Source organism: Myotis davidii, unplaced genomic scaffold, assembly GCF_000327345.1.
Source record: "Myotis davidii unplaced genomic scaffold, ASM32734v1 scaffold201, whole genome shotgun sequence".
Taxonomy (NCBI): Eukaryota; Metazoa; Chordata; class Mammalia; order Chiroptera; family Vespertilionidae; genus Myotis; species Myotis davidii.
In genome coordinates this window covers 4,852,116-4,877,664 of record NW_006297819.1, presented here as the reverse complement: position 1 = coordinate 4,877,664, position 25,549 = coordinate 4,852,116, and the positions used below count along the sequence as shown (strand labels likewise).

The 25,549-nt window shown below is 40.4% G+C and overlaps 1 protein-coding gene across 2 annotated transcripts in view; it reads right to left on the bottom strand.

Annotated features, from left to right (window-relative positions):
• Positions 1-25,549, bottom strand: part of CCDC191 (coiled-coil domain containing 191) — a 74,170-nt gene that overhangs the window by 5,563 nt on the left and 43,058 nt on the right. For both annotated transcript variants that reach the window (XM_006773595.2, XM_015570392.1), the window contains 5 exons: positions 19,923-20,380; positions 18,834-18,946; positions 16,871-16,953; positions 16,020-16,121; positions 4,081-4,224 (listed from right to left, as the gene is read on the bottom strand). In XM_006773595.2, coding sequence (XP_006773658.1) covers positions 4,081-4,224; positions 16,020-16,121; positions 16,871-16,953; positions 18,834-18,946; positions 19,923-20,380 — 900 coding nt within the window. The remainder of the gene's footprint in view (positions 1-4,080; positions 4,225-16,019; positions 16,122-16,870; positions 16,954-18,833; positions 18,947-19,922; positions 20,381-25,549) is intronic.

Sequence of the window (25,549 nt, the reverse complement as noted above, 5' to 3'; positions counted from 1 at the left end):
TCTTTAGGGTTTTTTAAGTACAATATGTCATCTGCGAATAAGGACAGTTTTACTTCTTCTTTTCCAATTTGGATGCCTTTTACTTCTTCTTCTTGTCTAATTGCAATGGCTAATACTTCCAGGACTATGTTGAACAGGAGTGGTGAGAGTGGGCATCCCTGTCTTGTTCCTGTTCTTGGAAGTTAATTTTATTTGTTTAACAAGCGCATGTGAGTTTAAGGGAAAATGCTAAATAATCCTTCTGAAGAAAGTGATAGAAACAAATGAGGAATTGTGTAACTGGACCCTTCTCCTTAATTTTTTCTATCCCTTCCTGGAAGCCAACTCTGATGGGTGAAGAAGCCATCCCTTCCTTTTACTGCCCTCCAGAACTTTCCATTTTACTTTTTATTTTTTTAACTTTCAACTGGTGCCTGGCACCTACATGACCCTCCAATTTCTACGCAGCACAAAGGCTGCCAGAATGGGCAGGATTCTTGGAAGAAGATGGTGATGAGCTCCTCCAGCTTTGTAACCAATGCGCTGTGACTCTGAGCTAGCAGTTCTCTTCTCTAGGGCTTAGTTCCCTAGTCCACAAAGTGAAGGAGATGCAGAGGACTGCGAATGTTCTAAAATTCTATCTTGTTGTGATAGACTGAAGAGTGGCCCTTCAGGGATAGCCTTGCCCTGATCCCTGGAACCTGTAAGTAGGTGACCTTACATGGTAAAAGGGATTTTGCAGATGTGATTAAGTGAAGGATCTTAAAATGGTGAGAATATCCTGGATTATACGGGAGAGTCCTAAATGTAATCGCAGGGTCCTTATAAGAGGGAGACAGGAGGATCAGGAAGAGATTAGAGTGATTTGAGGAAGAGGCTGTGAGCAGTGGAATGCAGGTGACTGTTAGACACTAAAAACAGTAAGGAGACATTCTCCACTTAGAACCTCCAGAAGAAACTTGTCCCACTCACAGTTTGACCTTATCCTAGTAGGTCTGGTTTTGGACTTCTGACCTCCAGAATTTTAGGATAATAAATTTGTGTTGTTTTAAGTCACTAAGGTTGTAGTCATTTGTTATAACAACAACAGAAAACAAATACACTGGTATGACTAGAGAGGTGATTCTCAAAATATGGTGCTCGGACAACTTGTATCAAAATTCCCTGGGCTACCTTTTAAACATGCAGAGTCCCTGATACACACTCCCCTTTCCACTCCCCACCCCAGCCAACAACCCAGACTTACTGAAAATACTTGGAGGTGGGACCAGGAAAGTGCATTTTTGTAAGTTCTCCAGATGGTTGTATGATCAAGAAATTTTAGAAATGCTGGTTTCAGATCTGTGATTTTCTGTTTTTATTTTAAGTGGGTTTTTCTATATTTAAAGCCTATAATTGTTATTTTGAGCTCAAATTCCTGTTTCTATTTTTACATTCTTCTGCATAATTTTTAAAATTTTTAATTTGATTATTTACCCATAAATTCTATTTTGTTTCTAAATTTCATACCTTTCTTGATTTTACTCCATCAAAAACAAGGACCAAAAAAAGAAGAGCTAATCCTTGACTACCTTTCCTTTGTGTATTATAGTTAACAATAAAGAAATAGATAAAAGCCAGATAAAACTAGGAGCACTCAATTGGATAGAAAATTATCTGATATGACCAATCTTTGTGGTTATATATTACTAGAGGTCTGGTGTACGAAATTCATGCACAGGTGGGGTCCCTAGGCCTGGCCGGCGATCAGGGCTGATCAGGTTCCTTACCTATCTGCCTCCTGTGTCTGACACCACCCACCCCCAGTTCCCCATCCCATCCCATCCCGGGGGGAGGGACCTGGGAGGTGGGCCACCAGCCCCAAGGAGGGAACCAGCCCTCCGCCCCTACTGGGAAAGGGGCCACGTCCACCGTCACCCACCCCCGGTTCCCGCCTGTGGGCTGGGGGCAGCTCCTGTATTGAGTGACTGCCCCCTGGTGGTCAGTGCACATCATAGCGACTAGTCATTCCAGTCACATAGGTTTTTATATATATAGATAAGCAAATTTTAATTCAAATTTCAGATTTCATTTCCAGATTCATTCACTCAGAAGACTGAGGAGTCAGCTCACCCATATCACTACTAGAAAAGCCAAAGCAAACTAGCAATGGCTGGGGGCACAGATGGGTCCAGGCCTCCAGATAGGATGGATTCCCCTGCGCTCAGGCCTGACCACCACAAATGTGCACCCTCAGGTGTTTTGGAATACTCAATAGTTCCAGAGCCACTGGTAAGGAGACTGAGGACAAAAAAAGTCAGGGACAGAAGATAGTGGGAAGGGCATTTAGGGAAAATAAAAAGGAAAGAAACTGTGAAAATAGGAAGGGAACAAGGAGAATGAAGGGTGAATAAACTGGCGAGGTAGGATAAAAAGCAGCCTAAGTCACATTCACAGAGATATAACCTGCAGCATTACTTGATTTAGTGGGGCTCTTATGATATGAAGCATTATTGTCCATCTTTAATCCTGGTTTTCACAACCAAAACTACTAGTCTTACTTTTCAGTATTAACTTGGTCAAATGTGTAAATAAGAGCGGATATCACTGGTACACATCACTGAGCTTATTATTAACTAGAATTCTAAAGGCAACATTTTATGCATTTTGAGCTTCATAATCATTTAGTTGAATGATCTATGCACTAGATAAATTTGAATTTCGATGATATTTGATTTAATATATCTTTGTGTGGCAGAGTGGGTTGCTATTCCCTGTAATAGGATTATATACCCATAGTAGAGGCCCGGTTCACAAAATTTGTGAACAGGGGAGGGCCCTCAGCCTGGCCTGCACCCTCTCCAATCCAGGACCCCTCGGGGGATGTCTGACTGTCTCTCGCAATCTGGGACTGCTGGCTCCTAACCCCTCTGCCTGCCTGCCTGATCGCCCCTAACTGCTCCCCTACTGGCTGATTGTCCCTAACTACTCCCCTGCTGGCCTGATCGCCCCTAACCGCCTCTGCCTCATCCTGCACCCAGGACCTAGGATTCCCTCCTCTGGCTGGTTGCAAGAACCCGGGATCTGGGCTTCCCTCCTCTGGCTGGCCACAGGCACCCAGGACCTGGGCCAGCTTTGCCCAGGCTGGCTGCAGCCACAGGGGACCGTGAGTGGGTGGCTTTGCCCAGGCTGCAGCCAGAGGCGCTGGCGCCTGGGACCGTGGGGCAGGCAGTTTGTCCCTCTCCTGGCCACAGGCACAGGCGCTGGCACACAGGAGCGCGGGGTGGGCGGCTTGACCCTCTCCCAGGCCACAGCCTTGCTGGTCCCCATTCCTCTCTCATGAACTCATTTGTGCCTGGTTGGTCCCCATTCCTCTTCCCCAGTGTTCAGTGTCTGAGCCGTTACAGCGTGAGGGTGTGATGACCATTTGCATATTAGCTCTTTATTAAATAGGATTCTTTGTGTATGATTTCATAGTATCTCCTAATGGAGTAGATGAGCCTCTTTCACTTCTTAGTGACTTTTAGTTTAGCGCTATGATTTGCTCTGGCCAACAGAATGTTAGTAAACACAATACAAGCAGAGGTTTCACGGGGTTTACAGAAAAGGGTTTGGCTTTTGTACCTCAGACATTTGCCAGGTGAAAAGCATGCCCTGAATAGCTGCTATAGCCAGAAAGAGTGGCTGTGGAGAGACCTGAACCCAATCCACAACTGGTCCACAGACGTGAGTAAGAAATAAATGACCGAATTATATATATGTCACTGATATTTGGGCGCTGTTTGTTATGTAGCTTTACTGCAGCAGAAACCTGACTAACAGACCTATGGTAATTATTTTTCTCTTTATTACACACTATTAATAGTGAGAGAGGCCTCTATTTGTCTTATCTGTAGGTCTATAATGAAAATTTACTCTAGGTTTTTTCAACCTATTCAGTTACAGAAATCTTTCTCTACCTTGGAAGACCAAATCTAAACTCTTACACAAAACAAATAAATACAAACACTCACTTCATTTAACTTTCTGGCTTTTCAATCACCAAACAATACCCAAATCTAATTTTATGCTATTTGAAAAGTCAATTTTCTAATTTTGAGGGGTAAGAGTATGACACTATACCTGGATGTTTTGCTTGCTTTGCATTCTCAATCTCTTCCAAGGCTCCAGACCTTTTTTCCTTAGCAACACCCTTTCATAATGATCTTTGGCTACTGCTTCCAGCTGCTGGTTCCTCTTAATTCTCTTCTGCTGCTCCAGTTCTTTCTGAAAAAAATTAAGAAGTAAAAATGGTGAGGAGGGACCAAGATGACAACATAGGAGGCTCCTGAACTTCCTTTTTCCTTCAGATGCATTGAATATACAGCCACCCACAGAAAACTGCCTCTGGAAGAAATCTAGAAACCAGTTGAATGACTACCATATTGGGCGAGTAGAAAATACCCACATTGAAAGGCTGAGAAACACTTTTGTCATAACCTCATAGTTGGCACAGCACCATACAACAGGGAGGGAACTCCCAACTCCCAGTTTGCATTTGGACTGCACACCTAAAACCCCAATTTTTAAAACAACCACCCAAAACACCTGGATTTGAAAAACACTGGAGCTTATGTCCACAAGACACACAGAACTATAGCAAAGAAACAGTTCTTACTGGCTGAAAACTTCCCTAACATGGGGAAAGAAACAGCTATCCAAATCCAAGAAGCCCAAAGAATATATATATATATATATATACCAGCCGTGGGCAAACTACGGCCCGCAGACCGGATCCAGCCTGTTTAGGCGGTCGAACTCCTGGTTGAGGGGACAATTTGCATATTAGGCTTTTATTATTATACTAGATACTAGAGGCCCAATGCACGAAATTTGTGCAAGGGGCTTGGTCCTCACAGCCCCAGCTGCCTTGGCCCTAGCAGCCCTAGCTGCCTTATGGCCTCAAGGCCCTGCTGCCTGCACCCATTGGTCGTTCCAGAAGGTCATTCTGCCATCCGATCTAATTAGCATATTAGCTCTTTATTATATAGGATGACTCTAAAGAGACACACACACCAAGACACATTATAATTGAACTGTCAAAAGTTACAGACAAGGAAAGAATCTTAAAAGTAGCAAGAGAAAAGCAACATGTTACATATCAGGGCAATCCCATAAGACTACAAGTGGATTTTTCAGCAGAAATCCTGAAAGCAACAGGGAGTGGAGTGATATAGTCAAAGTGCTGAAACAAAAAGGACTGCCAACCAGAAATGCTCTACCCAGCAAAAGTGTCCTTTAGAATTGAAGGATAAAGGATTTCCAGACAAAAGCTGAAAGAGTCTATCACCATTAGATTAGCCTTATAAGAAAGGCTAAAGGGACTTCAAGTTGAAACAAAGAATGCTGATTGGTAACATGAAAACATATGAAAGTATAAAATTTTCTGGAAAAGGCAAATTCAGAACACTCTGATACTGTAAATGGTAGTAAATGAATCACTTATAACGCTAGATCAGTGGTTCTCAACCTGTGGGTCGCAAACCCTTTGGGGGTCGAACAACCCTTTCACAGAGGTCGCCTAAGACCATTGGAAAACACATATATAATTACATATTGTTTTTGTGATTAATCACTATGCTTTAATTATGTTCAATTTGTAACAATGAAATTGAGGATTACCACAACATGAGGAACTGTATTAAAGGGTCGCGGCATTAGGAAGGTTGAGAACCACTGCTCTAGATAAAGGTTAAAAGACAAAGTGTTAAAAATAACTATACCTATGATAAGTTGTTAATAGATAAACAATGTAAAAAGATATATATTATGACATCAAATACATAAACAGTAGTGTAAAAATAGAGCTTTTGTATGCATTAAAAGTTATCAGCTTAAAATAGACTATAGCTGCAAGACATTTTATGTAAGCCTCATGGTAACCAAAAAATATAAACCTATAGTAGATATACACACACAAAAAAGAGAAAGGAATCAAAGCATATCAACTAGAAGAATCGTCACATCAAAGGAAGAAAGAGAAGAACAAAAAACTATAAAACAGCAAGAAAATAGTTAACAAAAGACAATATAAGTCTACACCTATCAATAATTACTTAAATGTACACAGACTAAATTCTCCAATCAAAAACATACAGTTGCCCTAACTGGTTTGGCTCAGTGGATGGAGTGTCGGCCTGTGGAATGAAGGGTCCTGGGTTCGATTCTGGTCAAGGGCATGTACCCTGGTTGTGGGCACATCCCCAGTGGGGGGTGTGCAGGAGGCGGCTGATCGATATTTCTCTCTCATTGATGTTTCTAGCTCTCTATCCCTTTCCCTTCCTCTCTGTAAAAAAATCAATAAAATATATTTTAAAAAAACAACAGTGGCTGAATGTATAAAAAAGAAGACCCAACTGTATGCTGCCAATGAGAGGCTCACTTCAGCTTTAAGAACACACACACAACCATTTGCAATAGCATGGATGGAACTGGAGAGCATTATGCTAAGTGAAATAAGCCAGTTGGAGAAAGATAAATATCACATGATCTCACTCATATGTGGGATATACTGATCAACATAATTTGATGAACAAGAATAGATCCAGACACAAATGGCAGGGGAGGGATGGGTTAGAGAGCAACTAAAGGACTTGTATGCATGCATATTAGCATAACCAATGGACACAGACACTGGGGCGGTGGGGGCTTGCCTGGGGTGGGAATGGCTGGGGGGTAGGAGGGGTCAACTGGGGAAAAAGAAGATCTATGTAAAACTTTAGACAATAAAAAAATTCAATAAAATATAAACAATGAAGAAAAAAAAATATACACAGAATGAAAATGAAGGGGTGGAAAAAGATATTCGATGAAAATTTAAACTAAAAGAGAAAGGGTAGCTATACTTATATCAGACAAAATAAACACTAAGCCAAAAACTTAACAAGAGACAAAGAAGGTCATTATATCAGGATAAAGGGGTCAACTCATCAAGAGGCTATAACAATTGTAAATATTTATGTACCCAACATCAGAGCACCTAAATATACCAACATACTGAATGGAGAAATAGACAACAATACGATAACAGTAGGGAACTTCAATAACTCACTTTAAACAGAAAAATCAATAGGGAACATTGGACTTAAACTATGTGTTAAACCAGATGCACCTAACAGACATATACAGAAAATTACATCTAACCGCAGCAGAATGCACATTTTCTCAAGTGTGCATGAAACGTTCTCAGGATAGATCATATGTTAGGCCAGAAAACAAGTCTTAATAAATTTAATAGATTAAAATAATATCAAGTGTCTTTTCTGACCATAATGCTATTGAATTAGAAATCAATTATATATTCATTCTTTATACAGTAAATCTCCCAAATTGATTTCATTCACTTCCAGAGCAAGAAAAATATTGACATGTTTTTGACTCCCAGATTCCTTTCTATAATCTTGATGTCTAGACTTATATATTAACCTGCCTATCTGACATATTTATTTGGATGTCTAATAGCCATCTCACATTTAACATGTCCCTCTTGTAGAGGCCTTTCCTCCTCAGCATCCAGCAGCTCAAATATCACCTTCCAGAGACCTTTCCCATCTTGCTTCCCCTCTCAGACCTTCCCTTCCCTACTTCTTTCGCTGTTACATATTACCTGTTTTCCCCAGCTAGCATATACATTTTTGAGGGCAGGGCTTTTGTTTGTCTTCTACACTGCTCTATTCTAACACCTAGAACAGTGGTCGGCAAACTGCGGCTCGTGAGCCACATGTGGCTCACAAGCCGCAGTTTGCCGACCACTGACCTAGAACAATGCCTAGTACATAGTAGATTCTGTAAAGATATTTGTTAAAAAAACAAATATGCTTGTTAAGAAATTATGGAAGACTTAAAATCTCACCTGGTCTTCTCTGATAAATTTATCTTTTTAACCACAAACTTCATCAACTGTCTATCAATCAAAAGCATATTTATATAGCCATAAAAGTCATTGTCTGATAAGGGTTACTAGAAAGTAAGCTTTTAACAAAAATGAGCACTGAGCTGTTAGGAGGGGTTTAGATTTTTATTTTTAAAAGGTCTTTGTGTGAGACCTGTGAATGGCCAGGTTACTGCTGCACTTGACCCTAAAGGACACTAAGCCACCATTGGACTATCATTGGCCATCCTGTCCCAGGTGGTACTTCCTGCCATTACCCGTGGCTCCCTCTCTGAAGAACGAAGCACATCGAGGTCCAGGGGAATTGCAGGTAACAAGGATCTTTCAGAGAGGACAGCCAAGTCTTGATACTGACCCTGGAGGACTTTTTCCTCAATATGGAGGACAAATAGGTCATGAGCTTTTTCCTGAGGAATTCTTCCAGTTCCTTTATCCTAAAACTGATATCACAGGACTTATCTTGCATTTTCTATCCAAAGAAATATATGTGAGTTCCCTAGAGACCTTCTTTACCATATCAACAGTTGGGTTGATTATCTATGTAATTTGAAATTATGGTACCACTTTTGCATAATTTGCTGATAAACTTGAGCAAAAATGTACCCAACTAAAAGAGGTGAAGCAGGCTTCCATCAAGCACATACAGAATATGACTGACTTTGAGACACAGGTTCAGAAATGTAATTATCTTTTTGATGTCCAGAAGAATAACACTGCTATGGCCTTGAAAGTCGCTGACTGAATGGCTCTATAAATTATAAAGGAGGTAAGAATCACCTCAAAAAAGGAATAAGACCACAAAAGATAAACTGTGTGGAGAAACATACTGTGTGGAGCATCTATGCTAGAGCAAAAGGAGATAAAGACCCAGGGCATTTTAGAGCTAAAGCTGTTGGCAAAGAAAGCTCAAACACAGCCAGTCTGTAAATGCATCTAAAGCTACCAACAATTGACTTACTTAATAGAAACTAGTCTATGTGACAACATCTTTTTGTCTATTGTTGGGGACTGAAATTATATTTCATGTTTCCTAAACAGGAAAGATTTCAGCTTGGTATAGTGAGAGAAATTAAATAACTTATTGGTCAGTAATGTTTTTCTCATCCTTCTTGCCTTGCACAAGCTGTATTCTTCCAGCAAGAAAAAGCTGGACAAACAGCAAATTAATAACTTTTTATGAACTTATCAGAGAGTTGAAGCCATTACAAATCTGGAGAGACAGGCACCTTTAGGGAGACATATGACCCAAGCATTTGCTTATCTGAGGCAGAAGCCACCATACACCATATGAGCCAGTAAGACGATTAAACTAGAAATTTTGGCAAATTGCTGGAGGCCAAGGGTAGGCCAGCATGAGAAAGGTGAAAGTTCCTGGGGTCATAGTTATAGGGAGGTTCCCCACCTTTGTGCAAGGAACTCCACCAGGCTCTCAAAGAGAGGATCAAGGAGAGTCCAGAGAAGTTCCCACCATGGTTCCGCCGGCAGGGAGAAAAAGCAACCACTGCAAACTCTGCCCAGACCATTCTCCCTTAGGAAAAAGAGACTTCATCTGCAAGTGGCACCACCTGCAGGCACTGGTGGAATGCCACTGCAGCTGTGGGAAGGGGACTCTGTCTAGGCCACTGCCCTATCTCATCTAAGTGGAGGGGGAACCTGACAGAGTGATGGCCTTTCTGGTCACAGGCTGTACACTGGATACTAAAAGAAGGGAACAGAGGGCAGGGAAAATCTCTACTTCTAAAGTAGGAGCAGAAATTCTCCTGAATGCCCAATATTGTGCACTCCAAAGAGTGAGATTTAATCAGAACATTAGAGAATGCTACCCCTTGTCCATACCCTACTCAGCATGCTAATAAACCTCCAGTAATAACAATGGAATACAGCTGAGAGAGCTGCTAAGCGACAGATTCCCCCTGGAGAATAGTACAAAGGGAAGACCTAAGGCCAAAAGAGGAGACAAAACAAGTCACTAGAGGAAACTGAAGTGTATGGTACCCACAGCAACAACAAACCTCAACAATAGTAATCATTAACACACTTCAAAAATAGCCCTACTCTTGGCTAGATTATCACACATCTCCACACTAAAAGCCTGTTTATCTCAGTTTCTATTGTCCTGTACAACATGTCTGGCTTGCAAATATATATATACTAGAGGCCTGGTGCATGAATTTGTGCATGGGTGGGGTCAGGCCAGCAGGGGTGGGGTGAAGGCTATAATGGAAAAGGTAGTCATCATTCAATATCAGACAGGTAATTTTAGCAGAGACATGGACAAATATAATAAAAGTAAAATGAAAACATCAGAAATTAAAAACAGGGTAACAGAAGTAAAGAGAGCCTTCAATGGGCTCTTCTCTAGATGTTACCCAGTTAAGGGAAGAATCAGGTAACCTGAAGTTAGGGCAATAGAACTTATACAAACTGAAAAGCAAAGAGAAAAAAGATTGAAAACACAACAGATCATCCAAAAGCTGAGCGACAATACCAAACAATATAACACAAGCATAAGTGGAATCCCAGAAAAATGGAAATGAAATATTTGAAGAAATGAGTAAACATATTATAAAATAACTGACCACATATCTAAGAAACTTAGAGACCACTAAGCAGGGGAAAACAAACAAACCACATATACAAATATTATATTCAAAGTGCTGAAAGCCAAAGTTAGAAAAAAATCTTGAAGGTAGCTGGGGGGGAAAAACTCACCTTACCCATTGTTATGGACTGTATTTGGACATAGGGCCTCTAAGGAAGTAATTAAGGTAAAAATGAAGTCTTAAGGGTGGGATTAGTGTCCTTATATGAAGAGAAACCAGAGAGTTCACATGCTCTCTCCCCAGCTATGTGCATGCACTGAAGAAATGCCATTGGTGGACACAGCGACAAGCTAGGAAGAGAGCCCTCACCATAAACCAACCATGCTGGACCTCTGATCTCAGACTTACAGCCTACAGAACTGTGAGAAAATTAATTTTTGCTATTTAAGCCACCTACTCTGAGGTATTCTGTTATGATAGCCTGAGCAGACTGACACCTATAAAGGAACGAAGCTAAGAATCAAAGCAAACTTCTTGGTTTTCTTGCCAGAAACCAGCCAAGCAAGAAGACAATGAACTAACATCTTTAAAGTGTTGAAAGAAAAAACTGTCAACCCAGAATTCTATATCCAGCAAAAATACCCCTCAAAAAAATGAAGGAGAAATAAAGATGTTCTCAGATGAACAAAAATAAAAGGGAATTCACTACTAACAGACTTACACTACATGAAATGTTAAAGGAAGTTCTTCAGGCAGAAGGGATAAGATATAGGTTAAAAACTTAGATCTACACAAAGAAATGGAAGAAATAAAGGTAAAACATAATCTTCAGCTTATTTTTAATTACACCAAAATATAACTATTTAAAACAATAAAAGTAACAAGGTATTGAGCATATGTATGAAATATATAAAATACATGAAATACATGACAATAATGGTGAGAGGCTGCAAGGCAAGGATGTCCCCTCTCACTACTCTTATTCAACCTTGCACAGCAATACCTAGCTAGTGCAATAAGGCAAGAAAAATAAATAAAAGTCGTACATATTGGAAAGGAAGAAATAAAGGTGTCTTTATTAGCAGACTACATGGTTGCCTATGTATAAAATTCCAAAAAATCCACAAAAACCTCCTAGTAAGGTTGCAGGATACAAGGTCAATATATAAAAATAAATTGTATTCCTACATGCTAGGAATGAATAAATAAAATTTGAAGTTTCAAAAAGACACCATTTACAATAGTACCACAAAAATGAATACTTAGGTATAAATCTAACAAAAAATATATAAGATCTGTTGGAAATAAATAAAAACACTCATGAAATAAGTAAAAAATCTAAATAAAGACTCAATATTGTTAAGATGTCTATTCTTCCAATTTGATCTATAATCCAATATGATCACAAACAAAATTTTAGCAAGAGTTTTTATACATATCAACAAGATTAGCCTAAAGTTTATATCAAATGGCAAAAGAACTAGAATAGCCAAAACATTGTATAAAAGAATAAAGGGGAGAATTCACATTTAATATATTCAAGATTTACTGTAAAGCTACAGCAATCAAAGACAGTGTGGTACTGTTAAAGAAATATACATAAAGATCAACAGAACAGAACAGAGAGCCCAGAAATAGACCCACATAAATACAGTCAATTGATTTTTGACAGAGGTATAAAGGTAATTCAAAACAATATTAGAAACCACTAAAATTACATGGAACACATGTTGGGAAATGCTACTTCAGAACCCTTATGTAATTTTTAAGGGAGGTAACTGGGCTGTTTCTAGAGATTTCTTAGGCTGTCTTAGCAAGGGATGAATTATAGTACATGCCTTTTGCTCCGTGGACAAGCTGAACCATTCTGTGGATACTCAGTCAGCCTCTTTTCCCAGCCACTCCTACCATTACCCAATGGGCTCGTAAACAAAGTGGCCATGGTGGCAGGGATGGAGGCTATTCAAGGGCTCAGCAACGCAGACTTCCATTCCCCAAGGCTGACTGGCTATGGCCACTGCTGATTGCCCAATCAGCCAGCAGCAGAGACTAACACTGAGTCATCAAAATGGCACCATTTTCTGGGTTGACCAGCCAGCTATCAGATGGCAGGTTGATTATATTAGACTGTTTCCATCACAGAAGGAGCAGAGTTTTGTTTTTACCGGAATAGACACTCTGGATATGGATTTGCCTTTCCTCTACACAATGCTTTTGCCCCAAATTACTACCCATGGACTTACAAGGTCTCATTTGTGGACTTACAGAAAGCTTATCCACCATCATTGTATTCCACATTGGCATGGCTTCTAATCATGGAGCTCACTTTATAACAAAAGAAGTGTGGCAATGGGTCTATACACATGGAACTTATGTCCTCTACCATCCTGAAGAAGCTGGCTTGACAGAATGGTGGCATGGTCTCTTGTAAATATGTTTTAAAATTGATTTTAGAGAGGAAGAGTAAGGAAGAGGGAGAGAAACATTGATGTGAGAGTGAAACATCAATTGGGTACCTCCTGTACACCCACTACTGGGTATAGTGCCCGAAATCCTGGCCATGTTCTTTGACAGGGAATCAAATTGGTGGGATGGCATGATCTTGTGAAGACTCAGTTGCAGTTCCAGTGAGGTGGCAATACCTTGTAGGTCTATGGTAAGGTTCTCCAGAGGGCTATATATGCTCTGAGTCAGCATCCAATATATGGCACTGTTCCCCTCATAGTCAGGATCCACAGGCTCCAGGAATTAAGAAGTGGAAGTGGGATTGGCACCACTCATGATTACCTCCAGTGACCCACTGGCAAATGTTTTTCTTCCTTTTCCCACAACTTTATGTTCTGTTAGTCTAGAGGTCTTGGTTTCAACTGGGGGAATGCTTCTATCAGGAGACATAACAATGATTCCACTGAACTGGAAGTTAAGAATGCCACCCAATCATATTGGGCTCCTTATGACTCTAAATCAACAGGCAAAGAAGGAAGTGCTGACTGGGGTGAATAAACCTGACTACTAAGCAAAACTGGAGAGTATACTATTCCACAGTGGAAGTAAAGAAGAGTATTTCTGGAATACAGGAAGGCCCTTAGAGTATATCTTAGCATTACTATGCCCTGGGGTTAAGGTCAAAAGAAAACAACAACCACCCAATCCACACTGGGTTACTCAGGAATGAAGGTTTGGGTCACCTCACCAGGTAAAAAACTGTGATTAGCAGAGGTGCTTGCTGAAGGCAAAGAGAAGAGTGGGTAGTAGAAGAACATAAGTTATAAATACTAGCTACGCCCACTTGGCCAGTTACATAAATGAAGACTGTAATTGTCATGAGTATCCATTTCTTATTTTGCTATGAATATATTTATCTGTATATGTATCTTTGTTTTCTTGCCTATCTTATTCTCTTATTATGTAACATATGATGTATTGGCTTTATATCACGGTATTTAAGTATTATTCATTTTACATTATAGTATTTAAGTTACGGGATATCAAGGAGAAGAAGAAACATCACTCAAAGACTTTACCTCATCTTCTGGGGCAGAGGTTAGAGCATTTCTGATTGTATGTGGGATAGTTGTATCATGTTAGGCAGAATTATGATGTTGTTATTTCCTTATTTGAAGATTATGTTGGTTTCATATGTGTATGGATAACAAGTTGACAATGAGGTTAACTCAGCCGTGGGCAAACTATGGCCCGCGGGCCAGATCCGGCCCGTTTGAAATGAATAAAACTAAAAAAAAAAAAAAAAAAGACTGTACCCTTTCATGTAATGATGTTTACTTTGAATTTATATTAGTTCACACAAACACTCCATCCATGCTTTTGTTCCGGCCCTCCGGTCCAGTTTAAGAACCCATTGTGGCCCTCGAGTCAAAAAGTTTGCCCACCCCTGGGTTAACTTGTGATGGTTAATTTTATGTGTCAACTTGCCTGTGCCACAGGGTGCCCAGACTAAGATTATTTCTGGGTGTGTCTGTGAGGGTGTTTTTGGATGATATTAATATTTGAATCCATGGACTCAGTAAAGTAGATTGACCTCCCTAATATGTGTGGGCATCACCCAATCCTTTGCAAGCCTGAATAGGACAATAAGGCAGAAGAAGGAATTTGCTGCTTTTGCTTCCTTCCTGCTTGAGCTGGGACATGGTCTTCTCCTGCCCTTGAACCGTGATTTGTACCATCAGCCTCCTAATTTCAGGCCTTCAAACTTGGCCTGGAATTATATCACTGGCTTTCCTAGGTCTCCAGCTTCTGGATGGCAGACTGTGGGACATCTCAACTTCCATAATCATGTGTTGATTCCTTATAAGAAATAAATTTTTGTATATATATACATATATAATAAAGAGGTAATATTCAAATTAACCCTCACACTCTCACAAGATGGCTGCCTACACCAGGCTGGGTGGGGGGTTAGTGAGGGATGACCAAACGACTGAACAAGCAGGCTGCGTGGGGCCACCAGGAAGGCAGGGGGGTTAGTGAGGGATGACCAAACGACTGAACAAGCAGGCTGTGGGAGCGACCAGGCCGGCAGCGGGGGTTAGTGAGGGACAACCAAATGACTGAACAGCAGACTCTGTGGGGTGACCAGGCCACCAGGGGTGTTAGTGAGGGACGACCAAATGACTGAAAAGCGGAGGCGTGGGGCGACCAGGCTGGCAGGGGTGTTAGTGAGGGACTACCAAATGACTGAACAACAGGCTGTGTGGGGCGAGCAGGCTAGCAGGCAGATCAGTGAGGGACGACCATATGAATGAACAGCAGGCTGCGTGGGGCAACCAGGCCAGCAGGCTCTCTCTCTCTCTCTCTCTATATATATATATATATATATATACACACACACACATATATATATATACACACACACACACATATATATATATATATATATTTCTCTGGAGAACCCTAATATCATTTCCAATTCAAATCTCTTTCCTCTGAAAATGCCTCTAATTTCTCCCAAATCTTCATGGATCTTGCCTGCACAACTCTCTTGATCTCATTTGGTCTGGGAGGCACAAAACAGCATATGCTATACTATACCATTACTATACCAACTTTGATAGGTATGTATTTTAAGGACATATGTTTCCAACTAGAATTTAATGACCTTGAAAAAAGAGTTTTATCTCTTACTTTTTTCTCCATGTATTTTCTTCCATTTGTTCATTTATGCACTCATTCAACTCATTTGCTGAGTTCTACTATATGTTCAGTACACTGCTAGCCAATACAATAGTGAGCAACTTCAGACTGCTCCTTCTACCCTTATGGAGATTACAGCTTAGGAGATGCAGATACGAACAAAACAACCATGGAATAGATGCATAATTAAAGCCTAGTAATGCTTTGAAGGAAATATACTCAGAGTCCACAGAGAGTGACCTAACCTAACCTTGGGTGAAGGGGAGGGTGGGCAAGACTAATCTGGAAGAAGTTATATTGAGCTAAAATGTAAAGAAGAGTAGATTTTCACTAAACAGAGAAAAAGGGTGCAGGTGAGAAAAGAGTGTTCTAAACAGAAGGTCTAGGGTGGGGAAAGTGCACAGGGTCACACAATTGACCAGACAGACACTACTAACCATTTTCTTCAGTCTCTTCTCTTCTCGTTTTTTCTCAAGTTGAGCCTCCTTTTCTTCTGCCTCCCTCTTCTGCCGCTCCTCCTCTTGGGCCTTTAACTGGGCCTGATCAAGATTAGAATTTGTAAAAATCAGCACCCTCGATTTGTATGGAAATATGATCCTTAAGTTGAGACTGAGAGAAGTATCTACCAAAGTGTCCACCCTGTCTCTGGAAGAAGCTTGCACTTTGTGATAAAAGTAGAAACCCAACCAACAAGTGGTCAGTTGTGTAACTTGAAGGTTTCTCCAAAGAATACTCTTCTCCTTGGGAAGATGAGACTAAGCATAAGACCATCAACTTTTTATCATAAAAATGATTACTTTCTAGTTCTTCTTTTCATCTGTGAAATACTAAGTCCAAACTATATATATTGTGGGAAAATTTGTTCTTTCATTCATTTAAAAAACCCTCAAAACTGTTCGTAGTACCTATTTTTTCTTAGTAGGCACAACATTTACTTCTGAAGTCCAGGTCAAAACTTCGAAAGATAAGAACTCTCTACTTTTGCAAACTTGTCAGGTTGGACATCTACCTATAACACACTAGTCTTGGTTATCTGTCAATCTTCCAATGTGCTAGTTCTCACTGACATCTGTAACATTTCCTGTTACACAAATGATGTTGATGTTTTCCCCTTTATTTTCCTAAAATTGTTACAGAGTTCAGGCCAGTAGGCCAAAAGCCATTTCCAAAGTTGGTATAATTCTATTGCCTCAATAAGCTTAAACAAGCTAGGCTTAACTTTTTTTTTTTTAATAAACACTTATACAAATCCTTTCTCTTGCCTCAGTTTGCATTCTTGATATATTACCAATTTTTCTTCTTCTTGTTTTTGTTTCTTCTCTGCCAAGATCCGCCTACGTTCAGCTCTCTGCGCTGCTCTCTCTTCCATGGCTAGAAAATAGTAAGAGTTCCAATATAAAAAATATAAGGAACACTGAAAAACAAATGTCTCCATGTTACAGTAAAATTTGGTGTTATTAAGGTTTTCTTTTAAGTTGAGTGTTCACAGTCTCAGAAATATATGTATAAAATTTCTATAAAATACAAATATATAAACGATAGGTATGTATGTATATCCCCTGTAAGTTAAAGACCTATGATCTCATCCTCAACAATAATGAGCAAATTGCAGATTATGTTTTTACTTACATTTCTATTAAAATAATGTTTATTGGTTTAAATTAGATAATGTGCCTTGATGATACTTTTAATATATGAAACTGAGAAACCATAATTTTAATTTGATAATTCCTTTAATGAATGTAGATGTTAATTATACTTAACAAATACTTTGAGAATAGAATTACTCCCACTGAATCCACTAATTTTTCCCAAGTCATGATACATACATCTGTATATGTAACAACAACCACAAACTAAAGTTTAGGGTCACAATGAATACATTTTAATCTAGTTTTAAGGCCTGGATATCCAGATGGGCAGGAAATGGAACTGTACTAAGCATTTGTAGAGCTGGCATCTGAACGGATTTGAGTGTCAGACTCCTGTTCTTGACAGTCTATTAAATATCAATCCAAAAGAAGCAAATGTGCAAGATGGCCTGATAATGTGACTGTCATCAGCCAGGACTTTCACAGGAAGTGGAGCATGGGTGGGAGGAGTACCAAGTTCTGCTCACCCAAGTCAGCCAATGGTTACTTTTGGTTCCTTGTGTCATATTATAGAGGAAGAACATTTAAGTCCAAGTTTTAAGAATGAATAAACAACATTCACCAGGCTGTCTTACAGATATTAAGTGTCTGCTTTGCTGGAAAAGAATAGTGGGGTGCCACAGATGGCAGGAGTGAGGATGCCTTTAAGGAGGCAGAAGCAGACTAGAGGATTAAAGTGAGAGAACCCTGAGAAGTGGAGCCTCTGGTAATATGTCCCTTCCCATCTTTTCTGGAGCTAGACAGTCATTAAAGACTACATGCAAGGTAGCCTGAGGTGCTAACTTGTTGATCAAATAATAAAAAAAGTAATAAGTGGGCATTTTTAAATCATCCTCAGTGGACATAGATGGCATAAACTGCTGTCCTAGCAGTCAATGCAAAGACTGCTAATTTCTTCATTACAGGAATGAACTTCAGGCACAGTGTCCTTCAGATGACCTCAATTTTGGTTAGGGCAGCAATCTTGCCATAGGTGAAAACTCAGATTTAAAAAACACAATCTAATTGTCAAAGTGCCTACCACATATACAAACACATGTACAATGGCTGACTAAGTATACAGTGAAAACAATTAGCAGATTCATTGCTGGGTTCTAAGGAATGCTTCTCTTCCAACAGTATTGTTTGGTTTAAATAACGATGTCTATGTTATCAACAATTCTATTAAATTAAAATGTGTGGTTTACAGATTTCATTACTAAAAGCCTATCATCAAGGCACAACTCATTATAAAATGATGTACTAACTTAACATAAATTTTAATGTTAACAAAATATAATGATAGGCGATCTTGACCAATGATTATTCTAGGCAGCTACTCAGAGTTTTCTCATTTGTGTATGTGTCCCATTTTTAAAAAATCACAATACAAATCTCAAATTAGAGGAAAATGATACACCTCTCAGCAATTTTTTTTTTATTGGCTGGAAAGGCCCAAGGTTTGGCAGAAGAGGCAGGAGAAAAGTTGTGGAGTGCTCTGGTGTATTCCACTTCTCACATGTCTACTCAAAACCCAAGAGTGGCCTGAATTCAATCCCAGCACACCCTACTCCACCAGGGAAGATAACCACCACCAAGGCCAAACCAAGACAGCCCTGCCTTTAAGTATGGGATGGGGTGATATCAGCTTCCTTGGGTTCCTTCTGGGTCCAGAAAGACAATTTTGGGAGTTGCTTCTACTACCTTCAGTCCCAGGGGAAGCAACAGGAGAACTGGAGAAGGAAAAAAAAAAAAAAAGAATTCAGATCAATAACCAGCGTTGTTCAAAGCCCTTGCACCTGAGGAACTCAAAGAATTTTAAAAACTGTAATCCTTTCTCTCTGAGATAACCACGCATTATTACACCCACTGGATAAATTGGTGTAATAGGCATGGAAAGGTTGAGTGACTGGCCTGCACCTCCAGTGTGTGAAGCACTCCCACTCTCACCCCAGTACTTCAAATCAATAGTGTCACCCACTTATCCTACCATCTGTCACACATATTGAGTATATTTCAAGCACCTCTGAAACCATCCTAAACGGCTTTTAAGAAATTTGGACTCTTATTTCAGGCTCAAAAATGTTTACTTTTATCCAAAACAACTATAAATTTAAGCTAGATAATTGACCATCCTGAGGGACTGCTCCATTTGGACCCGATATTGTCTGACCTGACTTCTCAGCACTTAACACGATCAGAAACCCATTAAGTCAAGCTAAAGCAAGTAGGTATTTCTCTCTTTTATTGGTAAAAAGAACTCCTAGACCAGTGATGGCGAACCTTTTGAGCTCGGCGTGTCAGCATTTTGAAAAACCCTAACTTAACTCTGGTGCCGTGTCACATATAGAATTTTTTGATATTTGCAACCATAGTAAAACAAAGACTTATATTTTTGATATTTATTTTATATATTTAAATGCCCTTTAACAAAGAAAAATCAACCAAAAAAATGAGTTCGCGTGTCACCTCTGACACGCGTGTCAGGTTCGCCATCACTGCTCTAGGCAGTCGCTTGCCTTAAAGACCTATTTATATCTGCCATGTACCCACCATAATGCATGGGCCTATTTGATCAGAGAGGGCACAACAAAAGGAAAGCAGAGATCACGGAGCCTGGAAGCCAGGTAGAGTTCAGGAGCCCATCCACCACAAAGTGAAAAATACCAAATAATAAGTCCAGAGAGTGTTCTGATGCAATGGACATACTTTGAAAGGACCTGGCAGGTTCTTTCAGGTTCTTCTTCTCTGGGGTTTGACAGCAGGCGGCTCTGTGTCTCCATGAGGGCTGCATCACGCTTTGCTGCCCACCGAGCCTGTGCCAGCCTCTGGCTTTCCTTCAGCTCCAAAATTGTTTTGTGCTGTTCCTGAAGTTTCTTCTTTTGCTTCTCAATCAACTGCTGCTGGAAGACATGGCGATTGTGGAAATGACCCATGCAAATGGGCTTTGCTTTCTGGCTGGTGGTTCTGAGCTTCTCGTCGCTGTCAGGCTGCTGGGAGGCCTCAACATCCAAGGTCTTGTGCGGCTTATTGTCAGAGGTGTTCAGAGGGACATTCTGGAGGGGAACTTGCAAGGTGCTCTTTGTTGGTCTTCCTAGGTGGGGGCTAGGCATGCAATCACTGGTCTCTGAGGGAGGCCTTTCCCACAAAAGGGGCCCGGCAGTCACCTGAGAGAGAAGAAAAAGGTTACAGAGCACAGCTGTTTGAAGGACTGTGCTGCTGAGATCCAACTTTAGCCAGTTAGCATCGTTCTGTTCAATGGCACAACCACCCCGCACCCCAGTCAGAGGTCCTGTGTGGCTGGCCTGGCTATCTCACAGGCCATCAGTCTTCACCCTGGGAGCCACTCTTAGAATGTGCAATGCTGCTGGCCAGGAAAACTGTGTGTGTGTGTGAGGGGGTGTTGGGTGGGGGAGGGAGGGAGAGAATAGCTACAGCTGTACAAACCACTGACATGGGCCAGAACATTTGTAATCAGAAAAGTGTGCTCTCATAGATGTCTAATTTGGATAGTTCATTTGTAAATTAGACAAGATTACTCCAGATATATATCACAGGAATTTTAATCTGCATGAAGTAACTGAATTTTGCAAAAATTGAAAATTCTGTGGCAAAGGATATAGTTTTTCTCAAGAATATTTGAAAACTAAAGAATACCTTTATAAATCTATATATATAAAAGCCCAGCAACCAGAACGATGGAATGACTGGAATGACCGGTTGCTATGACGTGCACTGCAGTGGCCAACCGGCCTAATTGGGGCCCCAATCGCCCCCCCCCAACATCTTGTGGCCCCTTCCCCTGGCTGGCTTGGCCTCTATCGGCCCCCCAAATCCCAATTGGGACTGGCCGGCCAACCTCCCTCATCCCGTCCCCAACTGGCCCGGCCTGACCGGCCCCATCAGGGTGGGCTGGCCAGACCCCACTCTAGTCAATAATACTCATTAAAATAGCTCTTTAATAATAGTTATTTCAATGCTTCTCTTGCCACTAGTAAATTAATCACAGGGTATTTATTTTCAGACTAGAGGCCCAGTGCACAAAATTCGTGCACTGGGGGAGGTGTCCCTCAGCCCAGCCTGCACCCTCTCCAATCTGGGACCCCTCAGGATGTCCAACTGCCTGTGGGATCGGGCCTAAACCGGCAGTTGGACATCCCTCTCACAATCCGGGATTGCTGGCTCCTAACCACTCACTTGCCTGCCTGCTTGATTGCCCCTAACTACTTCTGCCTGCCAGGCTGATTACACCCTAACTGCTCCCTTGCCGGCCTGATTAACATCTAACTGCTCCCCTGCCGGCCTGATCGCCCTCAACTGCCCTCGCCTGCCAGCCTGGTTGTCCCCAATTGCCCTCTCCTGCCAACCTGATCTCACCCCCAAGTGCCCGCCCTCCCCTGCAGGCCCAATCTCGCCCCTAACTGCCTTCCTCTGCCAGCCAATTTGGTTCTGATTGGTTGGTTTCTATGCCAGTCAGCGTCTCTGGGCCTATCAAATGGGGCCTGATCAAAAAGGCAGGACTGATCAGCAGCCCTGGTGGAGGCCTGGAGAGAAATGGAGGCACAGCTGCTGACCAGGCCCAGAGCTAAAGAGAGAGGCAAGTGCTGATCAACAGCTGCCACAGAGGCTATGGATTAGACCCTCCTTCTCTCTTCAGGCCTCTCTCTGGGCCTGATTTCCAGCCCCCTCAGCAGTGAGTGTTGGATCACTGTGCCTTCAGCCATAGCAGTTAGTGCTTCCAGTTGGTCAAGCTTCCTAGTCGTTGTGGATGTGATGGACCTAGGGTTTTTATATATTAGGATTAAGGCCTGGATTAAAGTTTAGAGTCCTAGTTATTCTAAAACAATCGATTTGTGGGAAATATTGGCACATCCAGGATCAATGGACAAATATCTGTGTTACATAAGAATAATGTTACCTAATAATATTTTGTATTAGCACATGGCTTAATGGTTATCATAGCTTTATCATTTATATCTCATTTAATAGACTGAGGTATCACAATTACAAATTCTATACAGAAGGAAAGAAAACAGAATTTTTAATCAGAAAAATTTATCCTAGCCAAAATAATGTCATAGTTAAAAATGTCTTTTCTAGAATGGTTTGATGCCATGGTCTAATTTCTAACCAGTTTTTGATTTTGCCATCTGCAGTTGTATAAGGATAAAAATACTGTGAACTATCTCACATATCTTAGAAACCTCTAGTGCTAACAGGGTGCCATACTTGGATACTCAAAGATATTTTTCATGATGATGGAAATATTTTCTTTATATTCAGCTGAAGTGAAAGATGTGGTATGTGAAAACTCTGACATGTTAAATACTTTTAAAAATGACCTTCTATTTCAGAAATGTCAGTAGACATTTATTCATGAGAACACCTGCTTAAGTAATTTAGCATCAAGCGGGGTACATGTTTTAGGCCCTTTTAAACTTTGTGGTAATGACATATTATTAACCCAGCAAGGCTGTAAAAGCCTTGAGTACAGCAACACGATTTCTTTTGGATCGTATAACTCTTTAAGGTGAAATTAGAGAAAGAGAGAAAAGCTTACTGGTACAGATTGTACTTAATAGAACCGAACTGAACAATCTGGCTTAATCAGAGAAAATCACCTATTAGGTAACTGATAATTCTGAAAAATTTCAAGATATAATATATGTGTTTATAGTACATGAGTTCATATGATTGTATAATTAATGCACATCTAACTAAAGATTTTATATTTTCACTTGAGACCTGGTACACAAAATTCATGCACGGAGGGTCCCTCAGCCTGGACTGCACCCTCTCCAATCCTGGACCCTTTGGGGGATGTCTGACTGCTGGCAGTTGGACATCCCTCTTGTAATACGGGACCGCTGGTTCCTAACCCACTCACCTGCCTGCCTGCTTGATCACTCCTAACCACTCGGCCTGCCTGATTACCCTTACCCACTCTGTCTGCCTGCCTGATGCCCCTAACTCAGGGGTGGGCAAACTTTTTGACTCGAGGGCCACAATGGGTTCTTAAACTGGACCGGAGGGCCGGAACAAAAGCATGGATGGAGTGTTTGTGTGAACTAATACAAATTCAAAGTAAACATCATTACATAAAAGGGTACGGTCTTTTTTTTTTTTAGTTTTATTCATTTCAAGCGGGCCGTAGTTTGCCCACGGCTGCCCTAACTGCTCCTTAGCCAGCCCGATTGCCCCTAACCACTCTGCATGCCTGCCTGATTGTCACTAACCACCTCTGCCTCAGCCCCTGCCACTGTGGCTTTGTCCAGAAGGATGGCCGGAAGACGTCCCATCTATCCAGTCTAATTAGCATATTATCCTTTTATTAGTATAGGTTGTTCATGTTATACTTTACACTCTGGAAAAGATTAGAGTTTATCTAGTAACTTACAGAGTCTATTATAGCCCTTTATTTTCTTTAATTTTTGCTCAATTTTTTTACAACCTAGATAAATTATTGATAAATTATTTTGATTTTGACTTCAGATATTTAGAGACCCTTTTACTTGAGTCTAAATTATATAAGAATTTCAGTAATTTTTCTGCTTTACACAGGAAAAAAAAACTTTCTGCTGACTTCCTTTTTTTCATTGAAAGGTAACAGTGGAACTCTGTAAGGTAAAAGGTTCCACACAGCTATTTCCCAAGATAGAAGACTCTCCTGGGTCTCAATGGAAACAAAATCCTTTGACTGACATAAAGGTAGGTAAACTGCCTAGGGGAAGAGACCAGGATGTTACATAAGGCACAATAAGCATCCTCATGATCCCCTTTGCTGAGAGACTAAGCTTAAATGAAAACTACTTACTAGCAGGAGTCAGGGTAAAAAACAAGGTTGGGGCCCCTCTAGTGCCCACTTCAATTTCACACATCTGAGTTAAGTACTTAACAGCATTATGTGGAGGGATGGAGAGGCCTGAGGTGGAGGTGAGCAGGTAGAACACCTCCTTTGAAAGGCTTTTCAAATACAAGTGCAATTATGAAAGAAAAAACTGGTAGGATTGCCTTTATAAAAATTTAACTGTGTATAGCACAAAACACTATAAATAAACCAAAAAGACAAATGACAGAATGAAAAAAAAATTGCAAAACATAATAATAAAAGCATCAATGGTCTTAAAAATATAAAGAGCTCCTATAAATAAGAACAAGATAAATAATCAAGTAGAAAAAAGGGCATGAAGACAAGTCACTATGTATCCATCTTTCTATATATATTTTCATGTGCTACATATATAGGTAAATGGGAAATGTAACAAATGTTTAACCTCAGTAGTAATTAAAAATCCACCGCCCTGGCTAGTGCTCAATGGTTAGAGCTTTGGCCTACGCACCAGGGGGTCTTGGGTTCGATTCCTGGTCAAGGGCACATACCTTGTACCTCAGTTGCAGGTTTGATCCCTGGCCCTGGTCGAGGCGCGTGTGGGAGGCAACCAATCCATAGGTCTCTCTCACATGGATGTTTCCCTCCCCCTCTTCCTTCCCTTCCACTCTGTCTGAAAACCAATGGAAAAAAATATCCTTAGATAAGGATTGAAAACAACAACAGAAAAAAAAAACCCACTTGCAAATGTTGCAGCAATAATATGAAAATATTTTACCTGTTAACTTGCTAAAAATGAAAAATATGTTAAAATATGTTATCAGAAAAGAAAACAGGCACTTCCTAAGGTACAACCTTTTTGGAAGGGCAACTTGGTAAGAGTCTTTAAAATGTGCATTCTATTGTTAGGTAATTATCCAAGGTAAAGCATTATGGACGTGCACAAAGATTTAACTACAAAGATGTTCACTGAAGCTCTGTTTGCAATTGTGGCAAACTGGAAACAACTTAAACGTCCAGTAACAGAAGAGGAAGTAAACAGATTCTACCTTATAATTCATGATAGAATATCATGCAGCCATTACAATATGATGGCACATAATGGTAGTCCTTAACTCGTGGGTGAATATTCATCAGGTTCACCTGCGGAACTTTAAAAAACTAAAAGGGCTCCACTCCGAGATTCTGAATTAGTGGTCTGATTCTACAGTATATGCTCAGTTGAGAACTACTGTTTTGAAGGCTTACTGACTTAAAAAAAATTCTCATGTTATATTATAAAAATCAAAAGATATCTTTTAGAAAAGCAGAAAAATATTATCATTAAAAAGAAAAATACATGGCCTTCCTTTTTCTGTATTATGGCAGATTAATGTTCTCAATTATTTGACTGAAGAAAAATTTAAAGCCAAATAAAATACTGAAGAGCAAACTTTGGATATACCTGAATAGAGAAAAGACTAGATGGCTCTACTTCAACATGTTACTGGTGGTTATCTCCAAATAA